This window comes from Zea mays, chromosome 6 (genome assembly GCF_902167145.1).
Source record: "Zea mays cultivar B73 chromosome 6, Zm-B73-REFERENCE-NAM-5.0, whole genome shotgun sequence".
NCBI classification, from domain to species: Eukaryota; Viridiplantae; Streptophyta; class Magnoliopsida; order Poales; family Poaceae; genus Zea; species Zea mays.
The window spans coordinates 147,197,584-147,219,697 of record NC_050101.1 but is presented as its reverse complement, the minus strand read 5'-3'; the positions used below and the strand labels follow the sequence as shown (position 1 = coordinate 147,219,697).

The following is a 22,114-nucleotide window of genomic DNA, read 5'->3' as shown; positions in this document are numbered from 1 at the left end:
TCTTCTCCCACCAAGAGTCAAAACAGCTATCCCCAGTAGAAGGACAGAGCACCTGGAAGTCCCCCGACCGAAGGAGAAGAAACCAAAACTGCTTTGCAAAACTGCACTCGACCAGCAAATGATTAATTGTCTCATCGGCCTGGTCACAGAGCGGACAGCAGATGGGGTGGTCCAGCCCCCTCAAAGCCAACCTGTCAGCTGTCCAGCATCTATTATGTTCCACGAGCCACAGAAAAAATTTGCATTTACCCGGAGCCCAAGACTTCCAAATCCGCTCAGCCGGGCCAAAATCAACCGCTCCAAGGAGAAGAACTTTGTAGGCAGAACTAGAAGAGTAGTCCCCAGAAGCATTGAATTTCCAAATATGCCTATCTGGAATACCAGGCTGAAGAACAAGACCCTCCAGCAGGTCACAAAGGCCTAGAACTTGCGCAAGCGCCCTAACTGGAAGCGCACCCCTTATGTCTACCACCCAATTTAGGTCAGTCAGAGCATCTTTAACCAGCCTTTTGGAAGCAATACGCCTAGGAACATGCTCAAGAACCTCAGGTGCCACCTCTCCGATGCATCTACCATTCAGCCACCGATCCTTCCAAAAAAGGATATCATTTCCATCACCCAACTCAGACACAACTGCAATATTAATCAAAGCCTGCACCGTTCCACAAGCCTGAACAGGGAGGACCGACCAAGGTTTAGAGTGGTCGGTTCTCTGGAGCCAGGGCCACCTAGCCCGAAGAGCCACGCTCAACAGCCGCAGATCAGTGATCCCAAGCCCACCCAAGTCCTTAGGCCTAGTAACCTTGCCCCACGCCACCAAACAGTGACCCCCATTGGCTTGTCTTCTTCCTTTCCAAAGGAAGCCCCTTCTTATCTTGTCAATAGCTTTAACAGTCCAGCTAGGGAGGTCCAAAGCCATGGCAGCATAGATCATTTTCGCTGTGAGAACCGACTGAACATACACAGCACGACCCGCTTTTGTCATAAGGTCGGCCTTCCAACCCGGAAGCACATTAGCTGCTTTGTCCACCAATGCCTGCAACTGCACCTTCGAAAGCTTTCCCAAAGACAGAGGTAAACCAAGATACTGACAAGGGAAAACCGACAAGGGACATGGCAGACAATCTCGGACCCGCACCAAATCATCCTCGGCACAACGAATGGGGAACACACTACTTTTCTGGACATTAGTCTTGAGCCCCGAAGCTTCCCCAAAAAGTCGAAGGATCTCTAGGATTATATTTATATCTGAAGCCACAGGCCTAAGGAAAACCACAGCGTCATCCGCATAAAGAGAAAGCCTGTGATGCAAAGCTCCAGACGAAAGACGCTGGAGTAACCCTTCATCGGAAGCCTTTTGAATGAGCAGATTTAGAGCATCCATGACCAAAATAAACAACATAGGAGAGAGTGGATCGCCTTGCCTTAGACCCCTTTGGTGCGCAATGATCTCCCCAGGAACACCATTCAGCAAGATTCTAGTGGAGGAGGTAGCCAGCAGCCCACTAACAACATCACACCAAATCTGTCCGAACCCCATCTTCCTCAAAACCTCAATGAGAAACGGCCATGAAACCGAGTCAAAAGCCTTGGAAATGTCCAGCTTGAAGAGGATACGAGCCTGCCTTTGTTGGTGGAGAAACCTAGCAGTGCGTTGGACCAACATGAAATTGTCAAGAATGAATCTTTTTTTGATAATTGTTGTTGCAGGGCAGTTTGTGAGTGAGTGCGTTTTTTCTTGCCTTTTTTAGGCTTTGTATCTGGGTCCATTTTGGACCTTTTACTCCTCTTAATTAAATGATGTGCAGCTCTCTTGCGCGTTCGAGAAAAAAAAAAGATGATTTCATAATCTCTAACACACAAATGTATCTTCATGTATCATTACATAGAACCCAAGTTTTATGACTCGCCTTTAGAGATACAATTTACAAATGACTTTTTGGTACTTTTCTATCACATTTTTAACCACTCATTTTTTTCTCGAACACGCAGGAGAGCTATGTATCATTATATTAAAGAAAAAGAAGAGGTTCATAGACACCTCAAACAGTTCCACACAAACCCGCACATCCTAACCAAGACTTAAACCCCAAATCTCACACTTGCTTAAATAAAAATTGGACCCTTGACCAACTGGACCAAAAAGAATTTACCTACTAGTTGGCTGGAGCGCTAGGATGTTAGAAAGTCCACGGGCTCATGCCAAACTCAAAAGGTGAATCTCATCCTTGACCCAATTGAGGACCTCACTAATGCTAGGTTGGATACTATTGAAAACACAACGGTTACGATGATTCCAAATGGCCCAAGCCCCCAAGATGATGATCGAATTGGGGCCTTTTGCATTGGTCCATCCAGAGCCTTGTTTGTTCCTCCCCACCATTCATCAAAGGAAAAAAAGTCATGTTGGGGAGAAAGGTATCGGAGACCGACTGTTCTAAGAATGTTGAACCAAAACTGCAGGGCAAAAACACAAGAAACTAGCAAATGGTTCAAAGTCCCCTCTTGATCACACAACAAACATCTATGTGGGTGAGGCAAGCCTTTTTTAGCCAGCCAGTCAGCAGTCCAGCATCTTCCATGTGCCACAAGCCACATGAAGAATTTACATGGAGAACTGCGCATCATTATATTAAGAAGATAAATAAAGGTCTAAAGAAGACCAAAATATATAATACCTTAAAGGCAGTAATAAGCAAAAGAAAATAGAAAAAGGGGGGAAGCAAAACAAAACAGAAAAGAAAGAGGTGGGGGTGCTGGGAGGAAGAGAAAGAGGGGTGCTGCTAGCAGCACCAAAACATCCAAGCCTAGGGCCACAACTGCCTTCTTTGCGACCAGGAGAAGGAAACTATAAACCACCTGCTGGTGGGTGGTGTTTTCGCTAGGAAATTTTGGTTTGTCATGTTGCAAAGAGTTGGTTTAGTGGCCATGGCGCCGCAACCTTCGGACCAACTCTTTGATACATGGTGGAGCAAAATTTCAGACTTGGTTAGCAGTCTTCTTAGAAGAAGACTTAACTCTCTATCATCCTTGAGACTTGGACCTTGTGGCGCCAAAGAAACGACTGTGAATTCAACAATGTCTCTCCTAGTCTATCCAAAACTCTTGTGATGGCTAATGAGGAGCTTTGGAAATGGGACTTGGCTGGTGCCAAAGGTTTTTCTGCTCTCTCAGTTGTAGATCAGGAGGGTTTCCATTGAGAGGGTCGTTGTTGTTGGTCGGTTTGTTCAGATTATCAGCGCAAATGTAGCTTAATGCCTATGGAAGTGTGTGTTCTGTTTGTTCTGTTCTTGTAAATTTCATCTATTTCTCCTATTAATGAAATAATGTGCAAGCACAACTCTCCTGCGTATTCAAGAAAAACAAAACTGCTATATAAATTCATATTATTTTTTTAGCATTGACCTTGTAAAGTTTCATAAAAAGTAAACCTCAAATTTATCATATATCTTCTCAAATGATATATATAAAATTCGAATACAGATACGGATAATTTTTCATTTTTTTTGTTGTAGAGTGCAAATAATGTATAAAATAATTTATGAAAAAAAATTATTCTTACATATAATAATGTGCTTGATAACACAAGAAAAGATTAACATCAAATTTCGTACATATCTATTTTAAAATATTAGATTTGTCCTAACAGTTTGGGTACCCGTTTTCATCCCTAGCAACCATATATATTTGTCATCTTGACCTGGGTAACAATGTCCAGCCAGCCGTAATGTCCCATACCTTTAGGAATTGAGTCAAGATTGTTACTGTAATAGCTCCTCTTATGCAAGGTTTTAAAGTCGAGCGACTAGTCGACAACTAGTCGAAAAGTCGGTGCAGAGGTGATAGTCGATCGGAGCGACTCGACTTTCTATGCTAGTCGCTCCTAGGTGACGCTGCGTCGTCGCCCAGCTGCTGAAATGGGCTCTAATGGGCCATATGTGTATGATGTGTGCCCTATGCGCCCAGGTACATGTTTCCTCTTTCTTTCCCCTGCTGTCACCGCCACTAAAAGAATTGAATGATTTGGTTTATGTCCAATACAACAAGATAACAGAAAGGTTCAAAACAAGATGTGTGGAAGGGAAAAATCTGAACCCTTTGATCTTAGAAGAGTTCCAATGGGACAATAAATGGGTTCAAATGTCAACTAACAATGAAGTTCATCCTAGAGATCATGAATTCATGATCTTTTCTGGTCCCATGTTGATGAAGCCATTGGTGCAACAACATCTCGTTGAAATGGTGTTGCAGTTGTTGCTTCAACATCCACCACAGCCATAATTTCAAAACAAGAACAAGGGGATTAAGAGAAGAGGAAGAAGCTGAAATTGACTTTGTTGCTCCTAATGGTCTACATGTTGACGATGACTATGGCCAAGCTCTTGCTACATATGATAAAGCTGCTGCAACTACAAGTGATGAGGATATGAACGACATAAATGAGATGGACTTAGATATTGATTAGGCCTTACAGGCTTAGGACAGTATGCATATTTATCAGTTATTCAATTTATCATGTATTTGTTGGACATGTATAGTTGCTTGCTACTTGCTAGACCTATATTTTATTTATTAGTTTTTGATATATCATATATGTTGCATACTTGTTGGACAAATGGGCGCCTAGGCGTCCAGGCACCTGACTGGCAACTCGCCTCGCCATGATGTCGTGATAACCAAGTACATAAGTGCTCCAAGGAGTTAAAGCGCAAATACTCTCATCACATACACTACTAATGTTGTGGCATGGGAATACATCCAAAGAGTTTATTATAATGATTGCATAGTTAAGTTATAATTAAACAACAAAAATATTTGGTGCGTAGGCGGGCGCATGTCCTGCACATCGGGTCCATTTTGGATCGTCAAGCTTAGTTCTAATGGCAGGCTTATAATGGCGGACTTCTTCCTCCTTACTCGCCTAACCTTCTTCTTTGGCCCTTCGCTTTGCATCCCACTCAACACTGTTGTGACAACGTCTACAGTCCCTGCAAGGCTACGAATTGGGGGTCCAAGGTTTGGGATTTTGGGGACCTATAAGTTGAAGTGGATTGTCTACCTTGTACCTTCTCCCAACAACTTAAACTTTTGGGTTGAACTGGTTAGTGCATCCACTCTAACAAGGTTTCAAAGTCAGAGGTCTCAAGTTTGAGAATTTTGGCAGAGGCTTCATTTGTGCCTCCGCCCCTTTATTTCCACGTTGCATGTGAGTAGGGTATTGAAGTGTATAAGTGGATTGTCTATCTTCTCCCAACAGCTTAAGCTTTTGGGCTAAACTGGTTAGTGCGTCCACTCTAACACTATGGCTGTGAGGGATGTCCTTGGAGGTTACCGGCATGCGGTGTTGACGGCTGGTGGACGGGATGGTGAGGCAGCATGGTGCCGGTGCCACTAGCCATAGTGGTGGTGGACACTTGTTGGGCAAGGAAGTGGTAGCGTCATGATTGGAGTACTTCATGTTAGCTGTGGTGGAGGGCAGCAGCTCTGGGGACCGAGAGGGGCGTGGAGGGGATGGAGTGGGCGAGCAGGATCCATGGCGTTCTGGGTGGGGTTCAATGGAGTTGGATATGTATGGTTGAGGAAGACGCACAGCATATGCGCCAACGTTATCCTCTGTCATTTCGTTCTGGTCAGGAGCTACACAAGGACAGTCATGATCTCAAGGGCGTGCAACCTCCTGGGCACTCTTTCTAATTTTTTATTAAGCAATGGCATTCTTTCACCCAAATTCAAATGATCAGCATGTGTGGATATTTAGCAACGATGGTCTGTACACCTCCAAATCTGCCTATAAAGCTTTATGCATTGGAGCAGAATCCTTTGAGCCCTGGAAAAGAATTTGGAAGAGCTGGGCAGCGCCTAAGTGTAAGACCTTTGTTTGGCTGGCCATAAATAACAAATGTTGGACAGCGGACAGACTTAAAAAAGGGGACTTCAGCATCCTGAATTTTGTGTTCTATGTGACCAGGAAGACGAAACTGTGCAGCATATTCTATCTAATTGCGTCTTCACAAGACAGTTTTGGCATAAGATTTTAGCCCCCATTGGTCTCTCTTCTGTGGGTCCTAAGAGAAGAGATTCAGTTTTTGCTGAATGGTGGAGAAAGGCTTCAACCAAGATTCCTAAGAGCAAAAAAAAGGGGTTTAATAGTATGATAATCCTTGGGGCTTGGAGTATTTGGAAGCAACGAAACAGGTGTGTTTTTGAAGGAGCTCGACCCTGCCTTAATACCTTAGAGGATGGATTTAAAGATGAGATGAGATTGTGGATTTCTGCTGGAGCCAAGAACTTGCGCTCTCTTTTTGACCCTGGATAGAGAAAGGAAAGCCTTATAGCCTACTAAAAGACGGGAGTGTTGGGGTCGTTTGTGTCTGTGTGGTGTGTGCTTTGTAAGGGTAAGTGTGTGTTTGTGTTTAGAGTGTGTGTTTGTGTTGTGTGTGTTCTGTTTGTCCCGGGCCACAGGCCCTTTTTCCCTCTACTTTAATTTAATGATACGCAGCCCTCCTGCGTATTCGAAAAAAAAAACAACACGGAGATTGCAAACATAAGATCACAACACATTACGAAGTGCAGATATAATAATTCTAAGATTACAGCATGAAAGAAAAACTTTATTTTAATCAAAACAACTTTAGCATGAATGAAACTTTGAAATAATGAGGGAAAAAAGCACCTCTTCTATGATTCTATAGACTTCTACAATAGAATTTCCATGGCGTTGTTGAGGGGATATAGGGTCCCAAACCTGCGAAGCATAAAAATTAGAATAGAGAAGGTAGGAACATAGAAAACGATAATTGTAGTTTAAAAGTATTAACTAATGTAACAAAGAAAAAATAAGCCAGTAAAGAACTGAGAAGGAAATGCAAGCAATGGTCCAATGTTTTCAAGTCATCTGACTAGTCGCGATTAGTCAACCTTATCGGTCCTATGGACTTGATAAGTCTCCCCGATGAGGTCGACTAAAAACCTAGTCGTCCGATTAGTCGGTGACGAATCACGACTAGTCGTCCGACTAGGGTGGCCATCGACTAGCCCGATGTGTGATGTCATGGGCTCTAGGGCCAGCCTCTCGAAGAATTTGGTCTAGGCCCATTAGGGTTCAGAAACGTGCAAAGAATACTATAGTTGTAGATCTAGATATTGTCGAAGAGGGCAATGAGGAGATGAAGATGAACCAGCAGCACATGGAGGAGAATATGATTCTAATGAGGATATGGAGGAAGAAGCACCTGTTGCAGCTGGGCCATCTATTGCAACATCAGCTGGAGATGAAAGAGAAGGCTTCCAATTGGATTGGATGATGATCTACATGTTTGGTAAATGCTTCAAATCTGAAAATTATGAATACCCTATTCTCTTTGTCATTTAGATGCATTTGAACTCTAAGTCGTTGATGTTCTAGACTTTAATATGGTTCAATAATGTAATCTGGAGTTATAGACCAATTTACTTGGTTGTTGACAGCTTGGTTGAGTTATCTCTCAGAAGATCGGCTCCAATTCTTCTATCACCCTGACCACAAAAAGCTCCAACTAACTAAGCTAAGTTATCCTAACCTAGCCCACCATAGTGACCCATGTTAAGGTCCATAACTCCATATTGGCCCATATAACTACTCTTTATATATGAAGGACACCATGGGCCCAAATAGGACACTCGAGATGGTAGCTAGAAAGGGCAGGGCCAAGCCTAGGCCGAGAGCCACCACGCCTGGGCCCTGGCCGGCGATGCCCAGGCAAGGTCAGCTGGACCTGGGACGGCTAGGCCCCAAGCCGTCGAGGGGGAGGCGGGCAGAGGGGCGCTTGGGACAGCGACCACGGCAACGCCTGTAGTGGGGAGTAGAAAGGCGGTCGCGGCGGTTCTCGAGAAGGCGATCGCGGTAGCGCCTACGCCCAACAAGAAGGGTGACGACCCTGTGCCGCACAAAGAGGATGGCAGCCCCGCGTCGGCCGCGACGACAGGAGAAGAGTGGGGTGCGGTAGTGGTGATAGCCGCCCAGCGACGAGAGAGGCGAGAGGGGAGGGTGGAGGAGGCGCCGGCGACCTACATGCTAGGAGGTGATTATGGCACTAGGGATGGGAGGGAGAGAGGCTGCTGGCTCTGATACCATGTTGAGGAATGAAAACCCTAGTCCATAGAGTGAGCTGAGTGTTGCATATATTAAAAAAATAGAGTTACATGGGCTAGGCCAAGGCCCATAATACTTAGACAGAATACAATAAACTAACACATATGTTTTTACTTTGTTAAACTAAAGGTCAAACTAGCAATTAAGCTAAAAGATACTTTGAGTATATAAAGAACTTGGATGTTTCATTTCAAATCCCATGGTGAATGGTCGTACTAGTAATAAGACAATTAGGGCAAAGAAATTATATAAAAACAAAGAAGTCACAAATGTGTGTTACCTCTTGGTCAGCAGCCCTTTTAACCCAAGTTTCAATTCTCTCAAGTTGCCCATTTACCCAGCGTAAAACTAATGTACCAGATTTACTTTCAATCTAAGAAAAAGAAAGCAGAGAATTAGGATAAACAACACTACACCAACAATGCACTTAAATACATAACACATTATCTATCTTTCGTTGTGCACCACACATTGATTGATAAAATGGCAAAAAATGTAGGGTAAATAAATGGGTTGCTTTGCAGTTATCTAAGTTTTAATACTGCTTAATGAAGGTTAAGCTGACCTGATATGGAACTAGTTTATGTCTGCATAGGCTATCCAAACCATCATCTCCCGTGACGGAGGCCATCACAGACATTACGTATTGCTCCAAAGCATCAGCTGCCGGAAATACAGAAACCACATCCTCCGTAAGATGCTCAGCATGCTCAAGAAATGGTCTCTGGAAAACGCTTCTATGTAAGCATGCAGAATCACAAAGTTACAAAGTCAAATTCATTTAAAAGATATGCTGGATATAACCTACCAATTTATTTCCATAAAGTTTATGAATGAGGGAAGCAGAAACAACTGCTGCCTGTGGATGCCATTTTGTCAAAACAGGTGTAAAAATGGCTGTATCTTTTTTCAGCAGTTTCTTTGTCTCCTCAGCTAGAGATGCTAAAACATGCTCATTTGTAGTGTCTGCTTTGAACTCTACAGAATGTGCCATCTGAAAGGAAAAGAGTAGAATGTTTCGTCAACCAATGAAATAGTAGGATATTTTTCTTGCAAGAAAAATATGATGGTAACATATCATCAAAAGGAACACAAGCATGTACCAATTCTTTATTGAGCTATATGAATTTTAACAATGTTGTCCAATTCAGGTTTAGACACAGGGAAGTGATCCACAGGAATGTTTAGACACAAAGGCACCACTACAAATCCTTCACAATCACATGGTAGAAGAATCCACAGGAATGTTTAGGCAAAGGTGTGAAAGGGCCTCTAGCTGAGTTCGTTAGATGGTCGGAGTAGCACACCTCATGTCCTAAGTTCGACTCCCCATGAGAGTGAATTTCAGGCTGAGGGTTGTGGTCGTTCTTACATGGGCTACAGTGCCGTTGTGTATGGGTAGGGCACGGGTTCAGGGTTTTCTCGACCTACGTGAGAAGGTCTTCTTCTTAATGTAATGTCCGGGTGCTGTCTTACTCTCCGCAAGTCTTTTTTTTTTGTTTAGGCAAAGGCACAAAAACAACAATCCAGACCATACATCTCATATCAGGCTTGGATGTCCTCTACCATAAAAATATCATCACATCCAGCTGAAAAGAATCTTGTCCACACTGGGAATAATACAATATGATGCTTCCCTAGTTCCCTAAGAATCAAGGTTGTCAAACAGATAGAAATGAAATGTGAAAAGGCAATTTACAGGTGCAATGACCAGTGACAACTGATAAAGATTCAAGGTTTCACATAGAACATAAATGTGTGACCGATAACCATTTCACGGCAAAATGGGGGTAAATCAAAGGTAAGAAATTCTGTCCATATAAATTAGAACTACACTACCAATGGAATAATGGCTGCTGCACAGATGTTACCTTCAAGAAAGTATTTTTGACTGAAGAAGTGATGTATCGGTCAATCTGATCTCTGTCAGGAGACTCCGCTACCTGATGCACAAAAGCAAAGGAGTGCCCAAAATTAGAAATTCTAAATGTGCAAACAGTGAACAGTTCGGCTCTCTATACTCTGCAGTGATCGTATATTCAAATAGAACAAGAAATTGTTGCTGTTAAAGTGATATGGCAACAACAGTGGTCAGAAACAAAAGTAAAGTAAAAGGACCTTGTCATTTTCTTCACCAAGGATCCGCCTTGTAAGCATTGCCACTGTCACAACATCAGCCATCAAGCTGGAGCCCTGTAAAAATAAGAAAGTCCCAATGTGCAGAAAATAATGATCTCTTGTTGCAACCAAATGAGAGATAAAAAGGTTCAGTGTGGTATATTATATATATATATAACAATATAATGTCTAAAATGTGTAGAGGATATGCCAGGAGCCAGGTACTGAAGTCTGAATAATAGCAACATGCACCCATGGGTAAAACGGCGGATCAAGAGAAAAGCATGTGGTAAATACTATGCATGGGAAGTGAAAATGAAACATGTAAAAGGCCAAAATGAGAAAGAGATGAAGATGACAATGTTCATAAGAGATTTCAGAACTAAATTGATTGATCGGACTAGAAAGGTCATGCAATTTCATTTAGCTGAATAACGATGGCCAACCTTATGCACATTTGTGCTGTGGATTAGGTTAAAAATAACAAATGAACAAAAAACTCATGAAGTGGGACACGTTACAAAAAAAATCTTCAGTAAAAGGGTATTGTAAATATTGTTACATAAAGTAAACAAATTAATAAAATCAAACAATTGTCGAAACAAAGGGATTAGCTTTCAAGTAGTAAAGGGTATATTTTCTTTTGAATAACTGCCCATGCATACAGTGTAGCACAAGCCAAACCAGGAGGTTGGAAAACAAACCTCGGAGAAATGTAGGTGATAGTCATTTAGTTTCTTGTCCGTCCATTTCTGAATTGGAGACAGGAAAGACTGGAAAAATGTGAAGTCTTGATAGCTACCCTCAGCATCAACAGAACTACGCAGGCTTTTCAAGTGTAATCTTTCTTGCGGACCACGCTGTTCTTTCAAAGGTATCTTCCTCAAATTGTCAATCACGACTTTCAGAAGTCCTTGCTCACCTGTAAGAACAAACTGAGTTGCAGAACCTATGTCAGTTATCATATTCTTTTTTCTTGAACATGCAGGAGATTATCACTCTTATGGAGACAACTTATTTGAGCTAAACCGGTAGCACAGTGCAGAATAGGACTTTGTAGAACATCTAGCCTCCAGTGAACTATTGCATATGAAAGAGACTATTTGCCTCAATAGACAAAAAAAATAAGTATGGTTAAGATTTGGTTCTACACTAGTAGATTTCCTACTTCATGATAGGTTTAACTGACAAGGCCATCGGGATTTTGTGCAAAGGGAACAAGGGATAGTTGTCAGGTAGGCTTGAGTTGAAACCCAACATAAACCACAAGTCAAGGTTCAGACAAATGAATAGTTGCTTTCCATGCACTCATATTCAAGGCTAAATCTTTATCAATATCCTTGTCTTTGATTTTATAACTAACATCTTCATCAATATCCACGTCTCTCTGTATCATTGATCCTAAAATATCAAAAGGTGTCCTTCCTAGGCACTACTTAACCTTCCAACTAGCATCTCCTTCCTCATGTGTCGTAGTGTTGAATCTTTGGACTCTAGAGTCTCCCACAGACCCACAACTCTAGTTCTCTATTTATTCTTACCTGGTTTCAACAACTAGTAATACATTGTCTGTAAAAAGTATACACCAAGTGATATCCCCTTGTATGTCCCTTGTGATCTTATACATCACCAAGGCAAAAAGGTAAGGGCTCAAGCTGATCCTTCATGTAGTCCTATTCTAATCGAAAAGTTATCCATGTCTCCGTCACTTGTTCGAACACTAGTCACAACATTGTTGAATGTCCTTAATGAGTCCAACGTACTTCATTGGAACTTTATGTTTTCAAAGCCCACCACATAACATTGCTTGGTAATTTGTCATAGTATTTTTCAAGTCAATGAAAAACAATGTGTAGGTCCTTCTGCTCCCTATATTGCTCCATCACTTGTCTTATTACAAAATGACTTTCATGGTTGACCTTCCGGGCATGAAACCAAATTGGTTCATAGAGATCATCGTTATTCGTCTCATGACAATACTCGACAACTCTCTCATATAGCTTCATAATATGACTCATCAACTTAATTCCCCGGTAATTAGTACAACTTTGAATGTCTCCCCTGTTCTTGTAAATCAATACCACTTCACTCGTCAAACATCTTGTTTGACCGGAAGATATGATTGAACAACTTCATTAGCCATACTATAGTTATGTCCCGAGGAATCCCTATGCCTCAATTGAGATACCATCACAGCCTATCGGCTCACCCCCTTTCATCTTTTTCAATGTCTCTCTAACCTCATATTCTTGGATCCTACACACAGCGTCAATTGGTATCATCAAAATAATCATCCAACTAAAAGGTTGTGTACCCATTCTCTCCATTGAGTAATTTGTCAAAATACTCTCGCCATCTGTTTGATCTCTGATCTCATCCTCATTCACCAAGTGGTACTCCGTTTCATTCTTGATGTGCTTAACTTATTTGAACGCTAATCCTAGACATGTATATATAAACACAAAACTTGAACCCCTATCCTGAACAACCTCCTCCCTGCTTTTGACAACTGCACAACTTTTAAGCAAAAGCCCAAGATGTTAAAATAGGCTCAATTCAGTATGCGGTTCATGGACAATAATCAGCAGTGATGAAACATATTGGTTGCTGTTGTAAAGATATTTGGGGGTAACACAGAAAAAAAACAGAATTTCCACAAATTTAGCCTTAATTTTACTTCATCATGGATTCACCTGTCGAAATAATACCCATGCATAGCATGTATCATGAACAGTCTCTGTGATTCCTAGTGTCCGCCAAGTTGACCTTAAGAGTTCAAGGATTTCCTCTGCCTCCTGGTGGATTAAAGAAAAAAACGTAAGAGAAACATCATGACTAATGGTGAAATTAGTCAGTGGAAAACTGCAAATATCATGGATTTGAAGTGACCTCTGTAAGTTTTCCCTCATCCAAGATGTCAAAAACACTGCCAAGCATCTTCTCATACAATGCTACATTCAGATGGTATCCATCAGCCCAGTGACAAACCTCACCAGTAAGATCACCCCGGGCAGGCCTTTCAGATAGAGAAGTGGCAACTTCTCTCAGTGATCTTAAGCATTCTGTCCGTTGAACCTCTGCAGCAGATGGTGGCAAGGACTAGAAAAAATACACAAGGATAATCCTTAATTAGTGGAGATTCCGTGTAAGGGTTATAAGAGGTCAAGCAATACTTTTGCTGCGTATGAATAAAACCTCGGATTCTTCAATCTTTCTAAAAAGGCTCCTTATCTCATTGACTTTTCGACCTAACTCCCCAAATCCAACAACTGGATGGTTTATGAGGCCTTCCTCCAGCATGTTTAACTAAACCCCACAAAACATAGATGAAGGATATAATGTTATGAAATGACGATATGGTTCAAGGTCATTCAGAAAATACCAAGCAATGCTAACCTGTCTCTTCTGCCAACGAAGGTATGCTTTCATGTCAGAAAATTCAGTTCTGGATATGCAGCATAATAGTTCCAATGGAATCAAAAGATTGTCCATCCGTTTTCCAACTTTGCCAACCATAGCGTTGAGTAATCCTTGCCTAGTTCGAATATCCATGGACTCTGTTATCTATCCAAAAAAAGGAGGATGCAATCAGCAAATGTAAAATGAGCATATTTAAATGCTTTGTGATGTCCTGAATCACCAAGATACAACTTAGAAAATTGTAGACTTCCAAGTGGCAGGTGCCAACAACCAAAAAATAGCTATCCACTTAATAATTTTGAATAGAAAGTCAGCCACTAAATTCAATTAGAGAAATAGAAGTACCACTATATTCAGCAATTTTCCCCAAAAAAATCTGGTAAACTACACATGAAACAGGTGCTTATATTCCTTTGACTGAAGGTACAAAAATCTCTTTATGCTCCGTTTGGATGTCAATATTGGAGGGCATGGAACTGAATTGGGTTCAATACCAAATCAGTCATAGTATTGAAATGAGATGTAATTCCAATTCGATTGTTTGGATGTCACTGAATTGGACTTTAGAATTGTGCGGTCTAAGTCCACGCAATTTAAAGGGGTGACGCTCTGTATTGGGAAAGGGAGTTTCTATTTATAGTCCAATTCCACTGAATTGAGTCTCTGGTTCCAAATCTCAATTCCATGTGCAACCAAACAAGAGAATTCAGGAAAGCTGATTCCAATTCCCAATTCCGTGCTCCAATATCTACATCCAAACGGGGTATTAAGAAATTTTGTTCATCAAAATGAGTTAGTACCACAGACATGCCATCAAATCACATCAAAAGTTTGCATTTAAAACACTAATGGCAATAATGACATTTCAGACTACAAAGTTCTTCATGAAGTTTTGTGTAGTACTCAAAATAAATTTAGAAGGTAGAAGTATACAAATGTAGAATATAATTCAAATTGAGTGGATTAATAAGTTAAGAAATGTGGCATGCTAATCTAGTCATCAGGGGCAAAAAAGTTAGGACATCAAACCTCAAGTTGAGCTCGCATGGTTTCAAGCAAACCAACTAAACCAGGTTGCCGTTGAGTGTTGATATCCACACTTTCACTCTTACTACGACCGAGTTTCCTCATCAATCTGTGTCTCTTCTCTTTTTTCTTTTCTTTCTGAGGAACTATAAGGCCCCTAAATGTACCAAAATAGGCTAGGTTATATTGTACCCTAGGAAGACTTGTTGTCTTGTAATGAAAAAACTACATGGATGTAAAGAGATGCACAGGCCTACCCCGAAGCACCAGCAGCAGCAACAAGGATCTCATATGCTGCCTCACGAAGATCATTGTCTGTGATACCTGAAAAGGTAGCGTAGCTGCCAATAATTTTCAAGCTCAAAGTTGAACAAGGTTCAAGAAGTAACTGATGACTAATGGCCTAGTTATCCCAATAATTACTTCTTTAGAGTGAAATCTTTCATGCAACTAAAAAAATAAAACTAAAGAGGAGGGACGTCTAGTGTGCAGCTAGAGCCATGTTTTGACTGTCAGGTCATTTGTATATTTTTCCCATGACGTGTTAGTTGTACTGTTGATCATTGTGAAGGGTGCTATAACCCTCTTGTTACTATTGTTCATCTTTTTATTACTGATTGAAATGATATGCAGCTCTCCTACACTGCACATTTGAGAGAGAGAAAATAGCACACGCCTAGTATGATATGACAAAATCACCCAAAAAATACCCAATCTGAAACAGAGCAGATGAATGATCATCAAAAGACATAGCACTTCATCTGTATCTGTTATTGAACATGTAATTTCAGGATAGTTGTTCATCAATTCATAACTTGTACCTGTTTCAAATGATGGTAACAGCAACGATAGATCACTAGCGTCAGTTTGATGTCTTCTAGAAGCCCTTCGCCCATCAAATTCATCTTCATCATCCTCAAAGTCTTCAATGTCATCTATAGTTAACTCCTTCTCGGTCGGAGAATCAAATGGTTGTGATTTTGGCAAGTTGGTAGCTGTGACTGGCGATGACACAATAATTGGTGCTGGTTCCACATCCGGTGGTGGTATCACAACTGATGATGGTGCAGTGGCTGGGATAGGTGGTGGTTCTCGTGTTGGAGCTGGTCCTGAATATTCTGGTTTTGTAAGCAAATAGAACTCATCCACAGCTCCAGTGTTATTCTGGCCAAAGAAATAATAGTGTTTAGGTACATGGATGTGATAACGGATAAAATATATGCTCCGAGAAATTTTTTTTTTACATCAAAATAAGGGAGACAAAGGTATCTAGATGTTGAAATGAGATGTGGTACAAAAGAACTAACTCAAACGAGAACCAACAAAAAAAACTTTTTAGCAAGACAAAAAGACTTAGAAAACAAAATATAAACCAACTCACCACATATGGATAGTCAAGGCTATCATGAAAAAGGCGGATGGCGTCTCCAAGGTCAAGAGGTTCACCTAAATTTTCTAAGCATTTCAGAATTGATGCAAGAATAAACAAAAAAGGAACTTCGATAATGCTACACTTCACCTTTCTTAGCACAGTTGAGGACATAATCAACACTAACTTGATCTATATCTACATCATCCAAAGAGATTGCACCAGGTGGCATTGCAACTTTCTTGATCAAGTTGCCAGAAAGAATGTAGTTGAGTAATACTTGACGGTCACGGCGATAACGTTGCAGCAGCTCAACAACATTTTCTCTGGTTAATTTGAAACATAAAACAGTCACTATGCAATTAAATGTAACATCCTTATGAAAGAAGGGTTACTCTGCAGCGAATCTTACTCGTCCATATTATGTATGCTGGGGCGGCAGCACTCTAGTTTTAAAACCCTGATAGAGGTGCTACCAAATTCCTCACAATCAGCACAGCTGGAATAGCCACAAAAAAAACATGCTATACTATTACATCAACCGAAAACCACATACAGCATGGTAATAAGAGATGTTCGGTAAGCAACTCCAAAAGTCTTGATTAAGTATGCAATGTTGTGTACAAAAGATATTCAGTGAACTGCAACTATTATCTAGTTGTAGATGTTTGTGTGAACAAATTGAGGTAATCCATATGGAATTTCACTCTGACAAATTCATGGCTAGCAAATACAAATCCACCCTGAACAGTCAGACATTCAACATTTATGACTTGGCAACAGAAAATGCACTGACCATAGCTCCCAGGACACTCCTGATCCAACCAAATTAGCGAGCAAAGCAACACCACACAGCCATCCACGTAACCTGTGCCAAAATGAGAGGAAACACACAATGCCAAACACATCCAGCGCCCTATTTGACTTTCACACGCTAATTAAACCCCAAATTGCCAACTCACACACCATCCAGCGTCCCATTCCTGCCAGACCCGCGTGCACCCGAAATTAAGCAACGGACGCCGAAGCAACGAGCCCACTGCCCACCGGTGGTCCAAACCGCAAAAGCTCTACCCGTCCGCTTCCCCAGGACGCGCCCACCACTACAGCGCAGCGCCAGCAGCCAGCGCGTCTCCAAATGAGATCTGGATAGAGAGGCTAGAAGACGAGGGGGTAGGTACCTGCACGGAGCCGAGATCTAGCGGATTGGAGAGCAGGTGGAGTTCGATGGGGGTGGAGGAGGTTACAGACGCGTGCTCGCCGGTGGAGACAAAACTAGCTCGCCGATGGATACCAGACTAGCTCGCCGGAGAGGCATGGGAGTCGGAGAGAGAACGCGGGCACGTGACGTGAGCAGTGGAGCCGCCAAGTACCAAGTCGGACCGAGACACCTCTGACGTAGTGACGTGCCAAACGCCCAAACTCTAGTCTTAGATTAGAGTAAGTTGAGCCAGATCATATGATCTAACTTAGTTCAAAATAAGTTACATTATATAAACAAGTATCCCCTAATTCCACAAGAGTGTTAAAAATTTCCTAAAAATGATTATTCGTGGTATGCTAAAAAATTTAAGAGTAAACTGTACCAACAGTCTCTTTGAATAAATGCTGGAAAATTAAAAATTAGGCTAAGCTAAAAAAGAATGATGGGAGGTGAGATTAATTGGCAGGAAATCTCTACTACTCTATATGTTTCTAGAGTGGGCGTCCACATGCTCTGGTGAAGCATGCCTCCGCTCGGCTCTTCTCGCCCCCACTCTCCTCTCACCCGCAATTCCTGCGGTCTCACCCCAGATCTGCGTCCGCAGATCCGCATCTCTAAACCCCGCCCCAGCTCTCTCCATGAAAGTTGACATGCTCCGCCCTGAATCCGTGTCTGCGACATCCTCCACCTCGGATCACCGCGTCCATGCTCTCCATGGACGGCAAATCCGCGACGTGGATTGGGTACCCCGCCCCCGCTCTCTCCTTGGAAGTCTGCGATAGCCCGATCTCCATGGAAGGGTCATCCACTGAAAGTCGCCTAGAGGGGGTGAATAGGCGGAATCTAAAAATTATAAACTTAAGCACACACTACAAGCTGGGGTTAGCGTTAGAAATGAATTCGAGTCCGAAAGAGAGGGGAAAACAAATCAACCAAGAAATAAAACGGATGAACGCGGTGATTTGTTTTACCGAGGTTCGGTTCTAAAGAACCTAGTCTCCGTTGAGGTGATCACAAAGACCGGGTCCCTTTCAACCCTTCCCCTTCCTCAAACGGTCACCTAGACCGAGTGAGCTTTCTCCTTAATTCTCAGGTCACTTAGACCCCACAAGGACCACCACACAATTGATGTCTCTTGCCTTGCTTACAAAACACTTGGGAACTGTTGGGGACTTGTTCTCAAATGCTATGAATCAAGAACAATCCCAAAGTATTAAATGTTAAAGTCCTTCGACCTTCGTCCTTTGAAGCATTATTCCCCTTAGGATATAATGATATTCAGACGAAGGTCATGAAGGACGTACCTTCATGATTGCAATATATATTAATAAATGAAGAAGCATATAGAATATGAGAGACAATATAAACAATCGTATAATATTGTTAATTCATTCTTATTATATTATCATAGAAAGATAGAAACATTATTGAATTATAAAAATACCTTCGGCTTGACATAAGGCAAGAAGTACTAGCGTGACACAAAAGCAAGTACCAGTCAGCGTGAACAGTACGGGGTACTGTTCATCTATTTATAGACACGGGACACAGCTCGTATAAAATTACATCCAGACCCTTTACATTTGCTAATAACTTTAAGGTAACCCACCGAGGTCTAAATAGCCTTTTCCCTTTTAAGTCGGTTCCCTTTTCGTCGTTATGTCGAAGCTCCCTTGCACGTAGCTTCGTCGCTGCATCAACCTTCGTATTATTTGTGCTTTTCACCCTGTATGATTCTGACCCGAGACTGAAGGCACATGTTTACATATTACACTCGGAAAACATTGTTAAATTATGTTTTTGAGGACCTTCGGAAGACGAAGGCCCACAATAGTAGCCCTTCGCAATATTAATTTGTTAAAATGACAAATTCAGATTGCGATATGGACGAAGGCCCTAAGCCGAAGGTCCGAAAAAACACCTTCCCTTTGCTAGAATAGCAACAGTCAATGACAGACGGGGGCCCTCCAACTTGGAGCGCACTGGGCGTATAAATAGGAGCTCACACCGACTGTACTTGATACACTGCTTGTGCCATTTGCCTTATTTTCTCAATTTTATAGCTTGTGGTTACTAGCGCTTGATAGCTCTCAAGCTTTTGATCTTCGGTTTGAAGGACACGTTTTCGTCATCTCCAAAGAGAAGATGTCTCAAGACAAGAAGACAGTTACTGAGATAAAGCTAACCGAAGAGGAGAAGCTCCTTGAGGAGAAGACTGCTGGATTTGTTGAATCAATAGCAAAAACAAATACAGAAAAGATTACTAAAGAGATACTGGAAGGCTTGTCTGAAGATACTGATGACAGCGACAGCTATGATATGGAGAGTGGAGGCGAAGACTCTGAAGATCGGCCCTGGCGACCAAGTCACGCAGTCTTCGGGAAATCAACTATCAAACAGAGTCATCTTGATAATATGAGCGGAAGGTATTTTCGAGATATGTCTATCGTGAGGGCTGACGTAGACAGAGTCGTTCCTGCTGAAAGTCGCCTAGAGGGGGGTGAATAGGGCGAAACTGAAATTCTCAAAAATAATCACAACTACAAGCCGGGTTAGCGTTAGAAATATAATCGAGTCCGCGAGAGAGGGTGCAAAACAAATCACAAGCGAATAAGGAGTGTGACATGTGGATTTGTTTTACCGAGGTTCGGTTCTCGCAAACCTACTCCCCGTTGAGGTGGTCACAAAGACCGGGTCTCTTTCAACCCTTTCCCTCTCTCAAACGGTCCCTCGGACCGAGTGAGCTTTCTCTTCTCAAATGCTTGGAACACAAAGTTCCCACAAGGACCACCACAAGATTGGTGTCTCTTGCCTCAATTACAAGTGAGTTTGATCGTAATGAAGAATCAAAGAAAGAAGAAAGCAATCCAAGCGCAAGAGCTCGAAAGAACACAAGCAAATCTCTCTCACTAATCACTAGGGTGTTGTGTGGAGTTTGGAGAGGATTTGATCACTTTGGTGTGTCTAGAATTGAATGCTAGAGCTCTTGTAAGTAGTTGAAGTGGGAAAACTTGGATGACTTGAATGTGGGGTGGTTGGGGGTATTTATAGCCCCAACCACCAAACTAGCCGTTTGGTGGTGGCTGACTGGCGTATGGTGCACCGGACAGTTCGGTGCACACCGGACATGTCCGGTGCGCCAGCCACGTCACCAAGGCCGTTTGGTTCCGACCGTTGGAGCTCTGTCTTCTGGGCCCGCCTGGATGTCCGGTGGCACACCGGACATGTACTGTAGAGTGTCCGGTGTGCCAGCGCGCGCGTGCCTGACTTCTGCGCGCTTCTGGCGCACATTTAATGCGCCTGCAGGTGACCGTTGGCGCGAAGTAGCCGTTGCTCTGCTGGTTCACCGGACAGTCCGGTGTACACCGGACATGTCCGGTGAATTATAGCGGAGCAAATTCCCGAGGCTAGCGAGTTCCAGAGCCGCTCTTTCTTGGAGCACCGGACACTGTCCGGTGTACACCGGACAGTCCGGTGAATTATAGTGGAGCGCCTATGGATTTTCCCGAAGGTGAAGAGTTCAGCGTGAAGTCCCCTGGTGCACCGGACACTGTCCGATGGTGCACCGGACACTGTCCGGTGGCACACCGGACAGTCCGGTGCGCCAGACCAGAGGTGCCTTCGATTATCCCTTGCTCTCTTTGTTGAACCCCATACTTGGTCTTTTTATTGGCTAAGTGTGAACCTTTGGCACCTGTATAACTTGTACACTAGAGCAAGCTAGTTAGTCCAATTATTTGTGTTGGGCAATTCAACCACCAAAATCATTTAGGAAATAGGTGTAAGCCTAATTCCCTTTCAATCTCCCCCTTTTTGGTGATTGATGCCAACACAAACCAAAGCAAATATAGAAGTGCATTATTGAACTGGTTTGCATAATGTAAGTGCAAAGGTTGCTTGGAATTGAGCCAATATTTATACTTATAAGATATGCATGGATTGTTTCTTCAAAAAAAAATTTGTCATTTTGGACCACGCTTGCACCACATGTTTTGTTTTTGCAAATGTTTTGGAAATTCTTTTCAAAGTCTTTTGCAAATAGTCAAAGGTAAATGAATAAGAATTTTGAGAAGCATTTATTAGATTTGAAATTTTCTCCCTCTGTTTCAAATGCTTTTCCTTTGACTAAACAAAACTCCCCCTAAATGAATTTCTCCTCTTAGCGTTCAAGAGGGTTTTGAGATATCAATTTTGAAATGCTATTTTCTCCCCCTTTTGAACGCAATAAGATACCAATTTTAATTTTATCAATTGAGAATCATACCAATTGAAAAACTCGTTTTAAAATTAGTAGGTGGTGGTGCGGTCCTTTTGCTTTGGGCTAATACTTTCTCCCCCTTTGGCATGAATCGCCAAAAACAGAGTCATTAGAGCCCTTAGAAATATTCTCTCCCCCTTTGGTCATAAATAAATGAGTGAAGATTATACCAAAGGAGAAGAGTGATCTCTCCTCCAAAGATGGAGAGTTGCCCGGAGCGATGGCGAAGGATGAGTTACGGAGTGGAAGCCTTTGTCTTCGTCGAAGACTCCAATTCCCTTTCAATACACCTATGACTTGGTTTGAAATAGACTTGAAAACACATTAGTCATAGCATATGAAAGATACATGATCAAAGGTATATAAATGAGCTATGTGTGCAAATCAACAAAAGAAGTTCCTAGAATCAAGAATATTTAGCTCATGCCTAAGTTTGTTAAAAGTTTGTTCATCAAGTGGCTTGGTAAAGATATCGGCTAATTGATCTTTAGTATTAATGTAAGAAATCTCGATATCTCCCTTTTGTTGGTGATCCCTTAAAAAGTGATACCGAATGGCTATGTGCTTAGTGCGGCTATGCTCAACGGG

At 42.1% G+C, this 22,114-nt stretch overlaps 1 protein-coding gene across 2 annotated transcripts in view; it reads right to left on the bottom strand.

The window, feature by feature from the left end:
- LOC103630192 (uncharacterized) overlaps window positions 1–17,521 on the bottom strand; it is a 40,117-nt gene extending 22,596 nt beyond the window's left edge. Inside the window, exons 1-19 of one of the 2 annotated variants that reach the window (XM_008651269.3) lie at window positions 17,246–17,521; window positions 16,861–16,932; window positions 16,477–16,563; window positions 16,215–16,390; window positions 16,077–16,141; window positions 15,517–15,859; window positions 14,953–15,019; window positions 14,699–14,852; window positions 13,646–13,813; window positions 13,445–13,555; window positions 13,139–13,348; window positions 12,943–13,044; window positions 10,954–11,184; window positions 10,250–10,324; window positions 10,003–10,074; window positions 8,940–9,125; window positions 8,697–8,855; window positions 8,412–8,504; window positions 6,674–6,745 (exon numbers count right to left, since the gene is read on the bottom strand). In XM_008651269.3, coding sequence (XP_008649491.1) covers window positions 6,674–6,745; window positions 8,412–8,504; window positions 8,697–8,855; window positions 8,940–9,125; window positions 10,003–10,074; window positions 10,250–10,324; window positions 10,954–11,184; window positions 12,943–13,044; window positions 13,139–13,348; window positions 13,445–13,555; window positions 13,646–13,813; window positions 14,699–14,852; window positions 14,953–15,019; window positions 15,517–15,859; window positions 16,077–16,141; window positions 16,215–16,390; window positions 16,477–16,484 — 2,292 coding nt within the window. In that variant the 5' untranslated portion in view covers window positions 16,485–16,563; window positions 16,861–16,932; window positions 17,246–17,521. The remainder of the gene's footprint in view (window positions 1–6,673; window positions 6,746–8,411; window positions 8,505–8,696; window positions 8,856–8,939; window positions 9,126–10,002; window positions 10,075–10,249; window positions 10,325–10,953; window positions 11,185–12,942; window positions 13,045–13,138; window positions 13,349–13,444; window positions 13,556–13,645; window positions 13,814–14,698; window positions 14,853–14,952; window positions 15,020–15,516; window positions 15,860–16,076; window positions 16,142–16,214; window positions 16,391–16,476; window positions 16,564–16,860; window positions 16,933–17,245) is intronic. The other variant, XM_008651270.2, reaches the window with a different exon arrangement.
- Between the last annotated feature and the right edge of the window lie 4,593 nt (window positions 17,522–22,114).